General features: G+C 39.5%; 1 protein-coding gene across 5 annotated transcripts in view; it reads left to right on the top strand.

Moving 5' to 3' along the window:
• tead1b (TEA domain family member 1b) overlaps positions 1–14,007 on the top strand; it is an 83,024-nt gene that overhangs the window by 22,436 nt on the left and 46,581 nt on the right. For all 5 annotated transcript variants that reach the window (XM_072659846.1, XM_072659849.1, XM_072659848.1 and 2 more), the window contains one exon: positions 8,791–9,043. In XM_072659846.1, coding sequence (XP_072515947.1) covers positions 8,896–9,043 — 148 coding nt within the window. In that variant the 5' untranslated portion in view covers positions 8,791–8,895. The remainder of the gene's footprint in view (positions 1–8,790; positions 9,044–14,007) is intronic.

Below are 14,007 nucleotides of genomic sequence, written 5' to 3'. Positions count from 1 at the left end.
TGTTAGATAATATAGATATTTGAATATAGTCTGTTTAATTCCAGCATTTTCCTTTAATATTTGCTAATTGTGTATGCAAAGTAGTATGACATTAGCCTTGAGGCTATTTTTTCTGGGGCAACATAAATTTAAATTCTCCTTGAAGAGGCACAATCCGTTACATATCTCTGAAGCTCCTCTCTTATTGAATTTATTTAAGTGTGTAAGACCTATTTTGTAAGATTATGACAGTTAACCCTGTCCAGAAAAACCACTGGATCTGAGAAAGAACTAAAATTACTCTTCGATTTTCTTCATAAAGAAAGAAAAGCATCTGCTTGAAAGCTCTAGGATGACAGTGCTTTATGTAAGAACTATGATACACAATTGAAGTAGCCTAAATACTGGAGACGGGCAGATATTTCCAGCATAATAACTGTAATTTTTTATATACGGATATATGGTGACACTCATAGATGTTATTTACATAGATAACTGAAAATAAAAGTGCATAAAGCGTTCACACACACACACACACACAAACACACTCACAAACAGATGAATACCAACGGTTCCAGTTCCAACAGTTTCAAATGGTTCTTTGAGATGTCCAGGTTCTATATAGAGCCACTGCCCTTACTTAACAACCTTTAAAGAGCCCCCTTTTTAAGGGTGAACTTGTTTAAAACGTACTAACCTTTGCATATTGTCTTTTTGACCCTTGACCCACCACGTACATCGCACTTGGCCAAAACGGTTGGGCACCTAGTTCTGTACCAATCAGCTTCTTTCCACGGGCCCATGATTGGATGCCATTTCTGTTTAACCTTCCTTTCTTTATTCATAATTGTTGTTAATTATGTTTCACTGATATTTTCTCGATACAAACTGTGCTGTAAATGTGATCATCACTAGCAAAAAACATAGTGCATCCAAAAAAACAGAAAACTTTGTAGATCTTTCATACAGCAGTAAAAACAGTGTAGTGCATAGAAAGAACCCAGGCTGGCGGCAGATAAACCAGTAAAAAATAAATATACAAACACATTCAGTTTTTTTCTACTCTGCCTGTGAAATGGCCACTAGGGGACCTCATGAAAGTTGCTAAAAGTTTTTGCTACAACTGTATGCCCAAGACACAAACCATTTGGACACAATTCTAGCAGGCTAAAGCTGTGTGGACTGTACGGATGACCTCTGTGGACCTGTAGGATAACCTGCCTCTTCCCTGTGGACTGATATCCGTGTCGTCTATCCATGTCTGACACGCTTAGCTTGCCCTAAGAGCAGCAGAGTAACCACAGTATATTGTTGCATGACTAATCTCTCCCTTCCATCTGTCAATGAGATTGGACAAGCGGCATCACCTCAGCATCATCTGGAGACATATTGCGCAAATCACAACACTCTGCAGCTCCGTTCTCACATGCAAATCCAGCCCAGTGTAGCCTAAGATGCCTGTAACTAAGATTATGGGTGGGTGATATGGGAAAAGAGGCAACATCACAATACTTAAAGCTGTTGTCAAGATACACAATATATTTATATATTTATAGAAGATAGTGAACAGTAGTGCACACTTTAAAATGGCTGCCCTTCTGTGATAAAAAAAATCCTAAGAAGGGACAGGAGGAAACATCAAACCCTAAAAACAAACACCCTATTAGCTGCCTGTTTTATGATACATGTAGATTCTAGAAACACTGATGATACCCTGATTTAGAAAAGTATATTGTGGAGTAATTTATCTCAATTACAGTTAAAACCTATAGAATAAATCATTATCCTGATATATTATCTGTTGGGTACTGATCAGTATTCAGGAATGTGTAAATGGAAGTCAATGCAAAACTTTTTCTTCATTTGTGACACATGTCCACTTTTTGACATGTGTCAAATTTCCATAGGAATTAGTCCAAAATGACTTAATGAGAGTTAAGAAGGTCATAAGAGAACCCTCAACATCTTCAACAAATGCTGAGCTGGTATTTAAACTCTACAAGATTTTTATATTTTTTCTTTTTTTTATAGTTTTCCTTGTATCTGAAGAACCGTTTAACCAGGCAAAGAACCTGGCATCTATGGCAACTCACCATAGAAGTATTCATCTCGATTATCTATCATCTAGTGAGTGCTGGTCTATAATCAAGACTATGTTGTCACGTTCATTTTTTGGACATACTCTACATTTGGCATTTTTATCACTTGAATAACATCCTTTTATATTGATGTCCACTACAAACGAAGGTTATAGGAGATACATGGTTTTTAAATGACAACGGAAATCTAACGTTTCCTGGCTCCTTATAAGCCTGCATCTGTGGCATTACGGCCCATTTAACAGTACATTGATTGTAGTGAATTCTCTGTGTACAGGTGGAACTGCTACAGTATATTAGTTTGTTAAGGAAAGAGACACAGTGGTTCGTTCTCAGAGCTCAGATCCCGTCTCACAGAACAGACAAGTGGGCCCAGTAAACATGTACCTTCTGTTTGTCTCTACTTAGAGAGGAAGTGTGACAGTTCACAGCTTTGTGCAGAATAGTTCTAGGGCAAGTCATGCGTATAGAGTCTGCACTTAAAGAGCACCTTTTGAACCCTGGTAACTCAACTTTGGCTGACTCAGTATTACATTAACCTGGCTAATACACTATCACAAGGAAGTTCTGATAAATAAAAATAAAAGCAGTTAAAAGACCTTTGTAGAATTGAACATTATATCAGTCAGTAAAGTTGGGTGAAACTATTGTAGCATAAAATTAAAATGTATATGCAAAATCACATTAGATAGGGCCCCATAAAGCTTATCAAAATAGCTTAATAGTGGCTTACTTCAGTGCTGCTACGAAGGCATCCAGTAAGCATATATAGCCTGATAGGAATCTGAAAATAATATATAAAGATATAAATTGGGCAACAATACCTTTAAAAATTGTATAGTTAAATATACAATAACACTATTTAATTACACTCAGTCATGTTGTGTATACAGAGGTGTACACTACCTTATGCAAAGACACAGCTGCAAATCCACATGCATTGTCTTTTTACCCTAAAATGAATGAGAATCAGAGTGTCTTTATTCTAGAGAAGAAAAGGAAGCACCAGCAGATAAGAGCACACCTTAATCACGCTCACATTTTATGCATTTTATCCATAACACAATCACGCAGAGCTCTTGAACTCTGAGGAAATTATCATTCTTTTAGGCAGGATTGATCTGGCACTCCCCTGGGGGATCGTACATATGAAATTGTGGCAGAGGTAAATCAGTTAAGTTGATTTATCGAAGCGTAAATGACCACAGAGGGACCAAAGCCATGTACCATGATTAGGCTGTTTTTAGACTATTGATTTCTGCCCTGAATGTTCTTTAACACTTGTTCCTGTTGATGTATGTTGCCTTCACACTGACTCTGGAGTGTTGCGAAGAGTGGAGTTGGTGCCACTTGGCAACTCGGCTGTGTAACAGATTAGTCTGATGTCAGTATTGGTGTCACAATTCAATTGAAATGGGTTTATGTACTGTTTGGTTAGTGCATCAAACAATGCCTCTATTGTGATTGCATATGTGTTTTTCCAGTCATTGGTTAGTTATGAATTAAGCTTTTTAATTAAACAAGTGACATCATTAACAACTACAAAGGTGCATTTCTTAAAGGAAACACAGAATGGTTTGCACAGCTAAGGTCCAGACAGTTGCTATGCTGTTGCTATGGAATTCCAGGTGCAGTACCCGGATTCTATTTGGATAATTGATGGACACTACAGTGTGGCAAGGTGACTACTGTAGCATTTCAAGCATTTGCCATGATGTTGCTTAGTGGTTGCTAGAGTGTTGCTAGGTGGTTGCTAGGCAGATGCTGTGATATCCCAGGTGGTTGCTCAGGTGTTGCCATGTGGTTGCTGTGGCACCCGATGTTGATAGTTGGGTGTTACAAGTGTACTTGTAGTGTCGTTACATTTTAAGGGCGCCAAAGACGTTGTTTTCCCTTCATTCCTAAAAATTCCGAAAACTGTGAAAAATTATTGTGCATTTGTTATGCACACCCAGTTTCCCGTTCTTTGCTAGGAGGCATGATTCACATTGTGATCCTAAACTGCTTACAGTTTTTGAACAATATTTAACCACTCGTTCTATTATCATTATACCCCATACGTTCAATTTCATTAACCTGCCCCTTATTTACATTATTTAGCAGTAATTCTACATTCATTTAAAAATTCTACATTTTAACAGATACCAAGGTCAGATTTAGTGCATCATGTAGTACTTTCATTTTAGAGCAGTGTTTTCCAGCCTTCCTGCCTGAGTTAAGCTCCACACCAAATCTAACACACACTGTTCAGCCAATCAGAGATGTCTGAAGTGTAAATGGATGTATGGCGTTAGTGCAACCTACAAATTACAAAAATATTGTCACTGTCACTGTCATAAAGAAACCTTGCATCTCCAAAATGGCACCTTTACAGAAAAAGGAACAAAATACCTTAACTTAAATGGAAGTCAATGTAAAAAGATTTGATGATGTAATTTTGGAGCATTTCTATTGGTCCATTTATCATTCAACTTTTGATGTAATTTTTAATTTTTAATTTTTGAGTTAATGTAAACATTGACTGACATATTTAGTTTTGCATGACAGTCCATAATATGGTAACATTATGGACTTTAACTAAAGGTACTGATTGTGTACCTTTTGAGGAAAGCACCTCAGTGACAGGATTTGTAGCTGAACAGTACAGTCTACTATTATGTTTTCGTGCTATCGTGCTTGATTCAAAAGGCTCCGGTGAACAGCAAGGATTTTTACTTCAGAATTTCCATGGCAGTAGTGATTCAGAAAAGACGGCTTACGGGAAAATTGCTGTAAAATGATTCATTTGGAATATTGTGTGCTTAAATTATTTGATGTGCTTAATCAAATAATTTGATTAATAAAAGCAGAATTTTGCAGATTTTTCTATGATCAAACTAGGGCTTAGCTGTAGCCCCATCATTGAGGCCTGAACTCGTAGTAGCATAAAAAAAACCTTTATGGGTCTTTTTATCTTCTTTTTTTAATCAGTATGCTATCATATGGCTTTTTATATGTTATCTGAATCTGCAAACCCATGTGAACCTCCCAGCCTCCTTCTGTTTCGTGGCTGTGGTCACCTCAGGCCAGTTGTAAAACCGTTGGGGAGTGAGCTCTGTGCTTGTATTTGTATGTGAAGTTGTTGAACAGCGAGGCGAGGATTAATAATTTATGGGCTGCTGCAGCATACTGGTATTCATTTCCTTGTGTGACGTGTTAGGGGCAATCACCTGTAGCAGGGGGGGCGCCACTGGAACGTATAGGCCCTTGAGCTGACTACAAGAGAAAAGAATGGAGCGACTGAAATGTCAGTGTTGTCCTGCAGGGGAAAACGCTAGCAGGCACAACAGACATGCCCAGACACTGTGTTAGCTCCCCATCTTCCTCCTATGTGAAGTAGGCCACTCAAGGAAGAAGCACCAGGCCTTTTTTCCCTAAGGCTTCATTTTTCTTTCCATATGGAAGCTAACAATGGATGACATCCTGAAGTAAACATGTTTATCCATGCTGGGCTCCTGAACACGTCCCTGACTTCCCCATCGTTAAACAGTTTGTGCTACTAAGGAGCTAAAAACACGGTCGGAAGACTAGCGACTGTGTCGAAACAACCACAGTAGGTTCGTTGCAGTGCTGGAAGTGATTACCAGTGTAGTTCATTATGCAGTCATGGTGAGGTGGGAGGGGGGGGGGGGGAGGGGGGCGGACCAAGGCTGAAAAAAAGAGGCCTGAACCATTTAGTGGTCAGAACGGGGTGGCTTTTTTTCCCCTCTCTCATCAGTCTGTGAGTAGGTTCTGCAGTGTCAGCATTCGGCACACAAAAACGGAATTCAGGAAAAGCTCCCTCCACAATCCATTTTTCCCCCTCTTTTTTTTCCCCAACAGCTTGTTCCCTCCCCCCCAATGAACTGACATTCTAGAAGAAACATATGCTGCTAGTCCCACTTCACAACAGCTTGCGCTGCCTGAATGGGAATAGGCCTAAAGAGAGAGGAAGCGCTGGTCTGGAGGGTGGGGGGATGGGGTGGGGCCTGGTCAGTGCTGCTCGCGCTCAGGGGTGGGACTTCAAGAACACCACTAGTCCTCATGTATCTGACTCATGTTTGACTTTTGGATCATCCAGCGAAGTGGGTTGGGGGAAAGTATGAAGCATAAATCAGTTCAGTTCATTGAATCATTTTCCCCTTACAATACAGATCAAAAGTTTGGAATCACTGTTTTAAATGAAATCAGTTCGTTTTTATTGCAGATAAATGTGTACAATTATTGAAACTATCGTATAAAAGTGTGGAATCGCTGTTTTAATAAAATTCATTTTATTTTATTGCAGATAAATTGTAATATATGTTTTTATATGTTAGTATATAAGTCATATTACACTTTACAGGGTTTCAGTAATCAGTAGAAAACATTTTTTGGAATCATTTGTTTATTAAAAAAAGATTCATTTAAATATTTAATAATAATGTGTAAACTGTAAAACAGAAGTTTTAGGAAGTATCCAGAAGGATGAACAGATTGAGAAAGCAGTATGTCAAGAGTGAGGTTATAACAAATGCTATTATAAAAGTGATGATCAAATCTCTGAAAATCTTTGAAAGAATAATAAAGCTAAATTATATAATTTATCATTTAAAAACTGTTAGTTGGTCCCAAAAGAATAAATAAAACATCATTTGATATCTATTTTAGCATATTTTAATCTATATAATAGACTATAATCTAAACACATATAAATATAAAAAAATATATTAGAATTAATTATGATTCCAGATCTTTCAATGGCAGTATTGCATATTTAATTAAATATTAAGTTACAACTGCCTGTGAGTCTAGTCACACAGCTTTGTGTGTCTAATTAGTGTCAAGAAGAATCTCTCTATCTTTCTAGCAGTAATGTTAACTGTCAGACTTCCTTTTTGCCTTCATCAGCTATTGACAACTATAGCATTTCAAACAGGTCGCCCTTGAAAAATCCAGCCCAAAAAAAAGTCCCTCCAACTTTAAAAATAGCATCATCAGAAGGGTTTTTCCTAGTCTGGCTCTTTCCCCGCTGAATTTATGAACACATGTGGATGATAGACATCTACTGAACGCCTAGAATCCACACTGTCACCAAAACCTTATTTCAGTGGGTTTACAAGGGAGGAATTTAACTTCGTATTGAATGAACGTATTTTCGTTACTGTAGTCGATAGCTGCGACTTCTAAGAACTGAGGATTGAAGGACTATTATTTCTCCTCAAACTAAGCTTTTGGACTAGGCTTTTATGTGGAGCTCATTTGGCACCGTTTGCTTACACTACTGAAAGACAAGGAGAATGAAAGCCTTTGCATTGATTCAGCCAAATCCGAATGGGAAAACCAGACTCTCCTTGGCTGGAATCCGGCTTCCTTTATTCCGTTTGGAGTTGAAAGTGATACTGATATTGCTCGGGATGTTTTGGAAGCAGAGGTGCCGTGCCTTCCACAATCGGCCGACATGATTTCCATCCAGATTTAAGGGGCTGTTTGAAGGTCCAGACAGCTGGCCTGAAATTGGCTCGCCTGATAAAGGCCTTTTTAGAGAAGAAAGTCTGCTGCTTTACGGGAGATGCCAGGTGGTTCTGGGCGAGTGTTTTAAGATTATACGCTTGCTGCCTCCTCGTCCGACCCATCTCATTTCTCAAGGCAATTGGATCGTACTTGAAGTACACTGAGGTACGTGCCTCTGAGAAAATAGAAATACAATCTTAATATCGGGGAAATGAGGATCCTACCTGGGAGCCAGTTCAGCTGTTTTTGTTACTAAATAATGGAATTAGAGTTAAACGTTGCCATGCTTGATGATATCCTTAATTAAGCTGTGTAGTTATATTTTGCAAGAAGATAAGTGTGAATCTAGTTTGAGGTGGTTATAGAAATGTGAAACCTCCATGACTATCTCAAACTTCGTAGTTATATTTTGCAAGAAGATAAGTGTGAATCTAGTTTGAGGTGGTTATAGAAATGTGAAACCTCCATGACTATCTCAAACTTCCGAACTTACACATACGTGGGCAAACTTGATTGTTGTGCTTCAGCTGGATCCTTTGGCCTCTTATGTGGGCGCCTGTGTTGAAGTGAAAGTTCTGTTGCCTGCAGCCTTTTAAACTCTGCAGGACCACCAGCGGTTCCATACTTGGCATTTTTACTCTTTTAACTTGGGCAAAACTCAGCCAGAGTTTAAGAATGTAAATAGCTTAGTGTTTGGCGTTTACAATGACCAATATGACTGTTAGAGGTGGTGTGATACCACATTTTCTTTCTCTGATACAATACTGATATTAAAATCTTGAGAATCAATTGATATTGAAACCGATGACCGAAAACATGAGCTCACACAGTGTGAGTACATTCTACTCATCAGAGAATTTGAGTTTCTAAAGGATTCTTTGTAGAACCATGACAACTCAAAGAACTCATTAAATGCCTAAAGGTTGGAGCATTGGTGGAGCACCTTTTGGAGATGGCTCTTTACAGAACATTTAAAAATGGTTCTATATGTAATTTTCGTTCCTACCTAGAACCCTTTTTGTTTACATTGTATTGTATTGTGTATTTCTAATGATTGTCACTTGAATGCAGTGTGGCACTCCTCATTGAGCAAATTTAGAGTATGTTGTTTGTCTTATTTAACCGACCTAACTAAACCGTTCTACATTTTTTTGCTGATCGAGAGAAATATCACCACCTTTGTGTTTGTCAACTCTTTCAGGTCTCACCCTAGTTTGCTCCAGGCTTCGGCTTGGAGGTCTCAACCGCCACCATTGATCCCAGCAGCTGGAGCGGCAGTGAAAGTCCTGCCGAGGACATCGAGAGGATGAGCGACTCGGCAGACAAGCCGATAGACAACGACGCCGAGGGCGTGTGGAGCCCGGACATCGAGCAGAGCTTCCAGGAGGCCTTGGCCATCTACCCGCCCTGTGGCCGTCGCAAGATCATCCTCTCTGACGAGGGCAAGATGTATGGTAAGAAGAATAAGAATTATTTTGACTTAAATATTTGGCTGTGTGATTCTTGGAAGGTCAGCTTCTGAAGGCTTTCTGTACAGTGTAATTTAAAATGGAAATGAAATAAATGAAAGATCTTTGGTCTCTGACATTTGCACAGCACTGTATGTAATCATTAGAAAATGAGACAACTGGCATCAGCTGTAGCATTTTTTGAGTTTTATAGCAAAAGTAACTCTTATAATGTACAACTGATGTTATGATTATGAGTCTTCATCGTTCCAGAAATTCCACATTGGAGCGTACTTATGCTCAAAGATTACATTAAGTCGACATCACACCACTCAGAGTGTTCAGAGCATCTCGGCCGACACCTCCTAAATGATACCGAGGTGGAGATCTCACAGCCCATGAGACGGCTTCTTAGAAAATCTCACAATTAAATTAGACAAAAGAGCTCCATGTGACACAGACCCACCAGGTGACCTCCACTCTGCTGGGCACCTTGATCTGTTGGCGAAGGGGACGAATGGAGGTGAGAAACGGAACAAGGCGCTCCGCGGAAGCAGGCGGCAGAATGTGAGCGTAATTGTCGATCAGGAATTAATGTGTTATCTCGCCTGGCCTTCGCAGACGTCAGCGGCAGCAACGGGGCTCATTCACTCGGGCTGCCGTGGAGGAGTCGGAGTCTATAAGTAAAGCAGCATGAACTATTAGTCAGGAGCAGATGGTACTGCGGCTGCCACCAGCTGTGCATCCCCCCCAACCCCCACCTCCAAAATCCTGGCTGGGTGATGTCATGGAAAGAGGGCATATTTTCTTTCTGCAGTGTTGGAGTCTCTCACAGCCTGTCAATGTCAAGTGAAAGCAGAAGGCCCTCGGGGTGTTCTTTGCAGCTGTCATGTGACCCTTCTGGCCAAATGAAATGTAAAGTTTAGGAGTCACAGCGATGGCTCTCAGCTGCCGCTACAAAGAGGGGCTTCAGAGTGCACAGACCACCCCTCCCAAGCCCACCCCCTTCTTACACACTGCGGCCCCTCCGCCTCGTACACTGGGAGTGCCAGAGAAACTCACTCACTCTCTCCCTCCGCCCCGGGATTAGAGCATGACAAATGGGTTGTCCCAGTGAGTTTTAAATGATTAACGCCAACTACAAGATCTGCTAGTGCTCCTCTGGTTTGGAGATCTAAGAGGAAACTGAGTTTTCGCTGGTGTAAACAATACTGCCGTGAACGTCCAACAGGAAAAGAAAACAAATTTGTGTCCCATATTTATATATTGCTATAGAATATTACAAATATAATGTATTATAATGTGTGATTATTTACCTTTTTAAAGCCTGAAGGCCTGTTTCTGGGCCCGTGATTTAATTCCTGACTCTCAAACGACATATGTAACATTATGTCACATAAGTTTGAAAATAGCAAAAAATAGGCCTAGAGTACAATAGGTTAAAGGGTCCATATGTGAGAACTGTTTAAATATTAGTTTTGCATCAAGCAACGAAAAAGTTTGATAAAAACAATGCCTTACATGACATACTGTGCATGCCCACATTATGAAGACGATGCAGAAACAATATAATGTGCAGCCCTAATGGAAATGTGTTGTTTTTTGGGACATCACAAAAACAACAGATTTAAAAAAGCAGGTTGTTTTGCAGCTTAGATTCAGTAAAAGGGCCTGGTGAGGGAATAATACAAAATTTACATCATAGAACTGCAGTTTTCTGTGTAATTAATAAATATATTAGACTAGATAATAAATATATTAGAATAGATAAATATATTAGATTTTTAGGGAAATGTAAAGTATATTTGCTTTTAAAAACTAGACCTCTATATTCATTTAACAAATATAAACAGTCTTTAATAGATAATATTATTTTTATATTTATGTTCTGAATGTTTTACAGTAATGGAATCATATTCATCAGTTTTAGTCATCCTTTTTTTTTTTTACATTATTAGGCTAAAAGGATGCACTATTAAAGGACTAGTATCAGAAAAATCACAAATTTACATTAGAATTTGATTTGATTGTAAACATTCTCTCAGTTTTAAAACATACAATCCATACATGAGAACTAACCCGCAAAACAGCCCATTTTTAAATTTGCTGTAGGAGTTTTTTTGTAATGTCACAAAAACCAACACAATTACATGCGTCCACCTGTTCAGCCTACAGCAGTTTAGACAAAACATTCATGCTGAAGTTGTAAGGGTTGCTTCAGCCTGGATTGTGCCACACGAAGCGAAGCAAGGGACAGTGCAGCCAATCAGAACAGAAGTCATTTACATATATCAGTCTTAAAGGCACGATAAGATAACAAGCAGCTGTTTAAATGTAAAGAACGAATAGAGGGTGGAAAATGTCATGTATGGAAGAATTCAGGCCCTGAGCCCTTTCACGTGTGCAATAACAAAAGCAATTCAGGCAGTTTTAGGTTCGTAGTTAAGATAGCGATATCTTAAGTGTGTGTGTGGGTTTGGATCCGTCGTGACCTGTCTGAGTGTATAGGGATTGAGCAGAGGTCAGCCGTGCCAGATGTTCAGGGTGTCTGGTTGCATGTTTACTCAACAGCTATGTCCATTGCAGCCCCTGGTGTAGCGTTTCCCAGCCTCTCTGACCACAGAGCGAGCGAAGAGAGAGGCTTTCGGAAAAGCACTCATTAGCACACATGGCTGGGTGCTGAACATATTGACCACATATTGTGGATTAATTAAGTCTGGTTTTACCTTCCTGCTCAACGTGGCTCTCGCTGTATTTTAGACAACTATGTGTGTGTTTACAGACTTGTTATTTCAGCCTCAAGGGCTTCTGGGTCTCTTACCTTGTTGAAAACAGAAAGCTCATAAAATAGATTTGTTAAACAAATCGTCTCATGCTTTAAGGGCTCCGGGAACTTGTGGGAAAAGAGGTAACAGACAAGGGGGTGGCCGAGCAGTGGCATGTTTTTGTGGCAGCAGGTTGACGACTGGTTAGACCTGTGGCTGCAACTTATGGTCATTTTTCTATGATGAACTTTCCCTGTTGTTTGTCGCCTTCCTGGAGTGTATTGTAGTTTGTTGGAATGGCTAAATGTGTCCACAAAACATAAATAAATAAATAAACAACAGTCTTTTTATTATAGAAACAGGTCAGCATTACTTTTGGAAAAGTGTTTTTAATCACAGTAAAAACTAAATAAAGAAATAAATGAAATATTAGTTAATAATACTAACAAATAATAATAAAAAAAGTTCATTTTTATCTGAGAACGTTAATTCTGAGTATCGGTTGATACTGATCCAGTCTAATCTTTGACTTACACAGTTTAGGCAATCGTAGTAGTTCATAACATGGTAAATGTGATACACAATATGATTTTATGAGAATATTGTGGATTTTCTCTGTGTTAAAAGAACACAGACCACCTGCACAGCCTATTATTAAGAGCATAATTAGTCCTGTTAGTCCTGCAGAGTGTGGGACAGTGTTTTTTTAACATGTGCTGCTACTGGAGCAGTTTGTCTACATGTCAAAATATGACGGTAAATATTGTGTGTCATGAAACTGTTTTTAAATATCGTGATATAATATTTTTACTATATTGCCCAGCCCTAAGTCCTGCCTAAAACTGCTGGTGGGCTGAAAGTGTTATTACAAACTTCTATTACTAAAGAATAGCCCCACCAGTTTCTACAGAAGTTCCTGTAGTTACTGAGTAATACACATCATTATAATAACAACATATTGTATAAAAACACATATAATATAATCTCTCTCTCATATAATATAAAACTCTCATAGTAATGTAACGGGCAGTACAGCATTGTTATTACATTTCCATGGTGTCAATTTGAATACACAGGATTCAGCCCGTTACAGAAGGTCAAACTGATCCCAAATTACAAGCAGGAAGGCAAAATTGTCTAAAATACCGGAATACTACACCTTCCCCGCTCATGCCTAAAAGTTGCAGCTCTAGGTTAAGGGCCGATTTTGGAGGCAGGAGGGGGCAGCTCTGAAAGGCAGCGTGTGGGCGGGGACTCCTTCTGCTGAAACTTGTTTGGCGGGAGAAAGCTGAAGGCAGCAGATTGTGGCTCACCGCTCTCTCCAGCGCGCTCTTTGTAGGGGCCGGGCTCGTCTTTCAGCCCCGCAGCTGTCGCCGGGTCCTAGTGCCAAAGCCATTGCCCCGTGAACTGTGACCCGCTCACTCACTCAACCATTAACGAGGGCCGTTACAACTGTCAAAACAAGGGGGCGCGACTGTCAGCGGGGATGCCGGGCAAATTAGAGGAGCAGAATTCATTAATATTTTTCCTGATTGCAGATTGATGAATGGGGGCATCTTCTCCTCGGCGAGTGTATTGTAAACACCTGCATTATGCATGGCAGTGCCATTCTTGGAAATCAGAGCTGTTGCATAAGCTGTTGCTTTGTATCTTAATGAACTTGCATTGTATAACTGTTGCCCATTAAAACAGTCATCGCAAGCAGCAGCAAGCAGTGAAGGGAATCTTCATGAAATGCTTTCAGTCATAGCTGAAAGAGTCTAGTGGCTTTTTTGTATTGTGTACAGATCATAGCTGCACAGTCTGACTTAGAATGTGTATAAGGTGGATGGTTAAGGGATCACAATACAATAAGCGCCACAGAAATAAACAAAGCTGTAATGAAAACCTGGTAACGGTAACAACAAACGAGCCAATAGGTAAACAACAAGGAGAAAAAATGCTTGATAAGCCATTTTTAAAGAAACCATTTCTGGGCAGTGGTCTTAAAAAGTCAGCATTTGTGAGATGTTGAGTAGTCCTAGGCTATTAAATTCCTTAAAACGATTGGATCCAGAAAGTGCAAGTCAGTTAAGTGCTCTACTGTTTGCAGGCTGTTTATATTATTTGGGAGGTCCGGTAAAAAGTGCATTATGGTAATCTTAATACAAAATAAAAAATAGACTTGTAAGAGATTGTAAGATCCAACTACAGACGTATTTAAAG

This window comes from Salminus brasiliensis, chromosome 17 (assembly GCF_030463535.1).
Source record: "Salminus brasiliensis chromosome 17, fSalBra1.hap2, whole genome shotgun sequence".
Lineage (NCBI taxonomy): Eukaryota > Metazoa > Chordata > Actinopteri > Characiformes > Bryconidae > Salminus > Salminus brasiliensis.
Note: the sequence above shows the minus strand (reverse complement) of the source record. Positions and strands in the feature narration are given on the sequence as shown.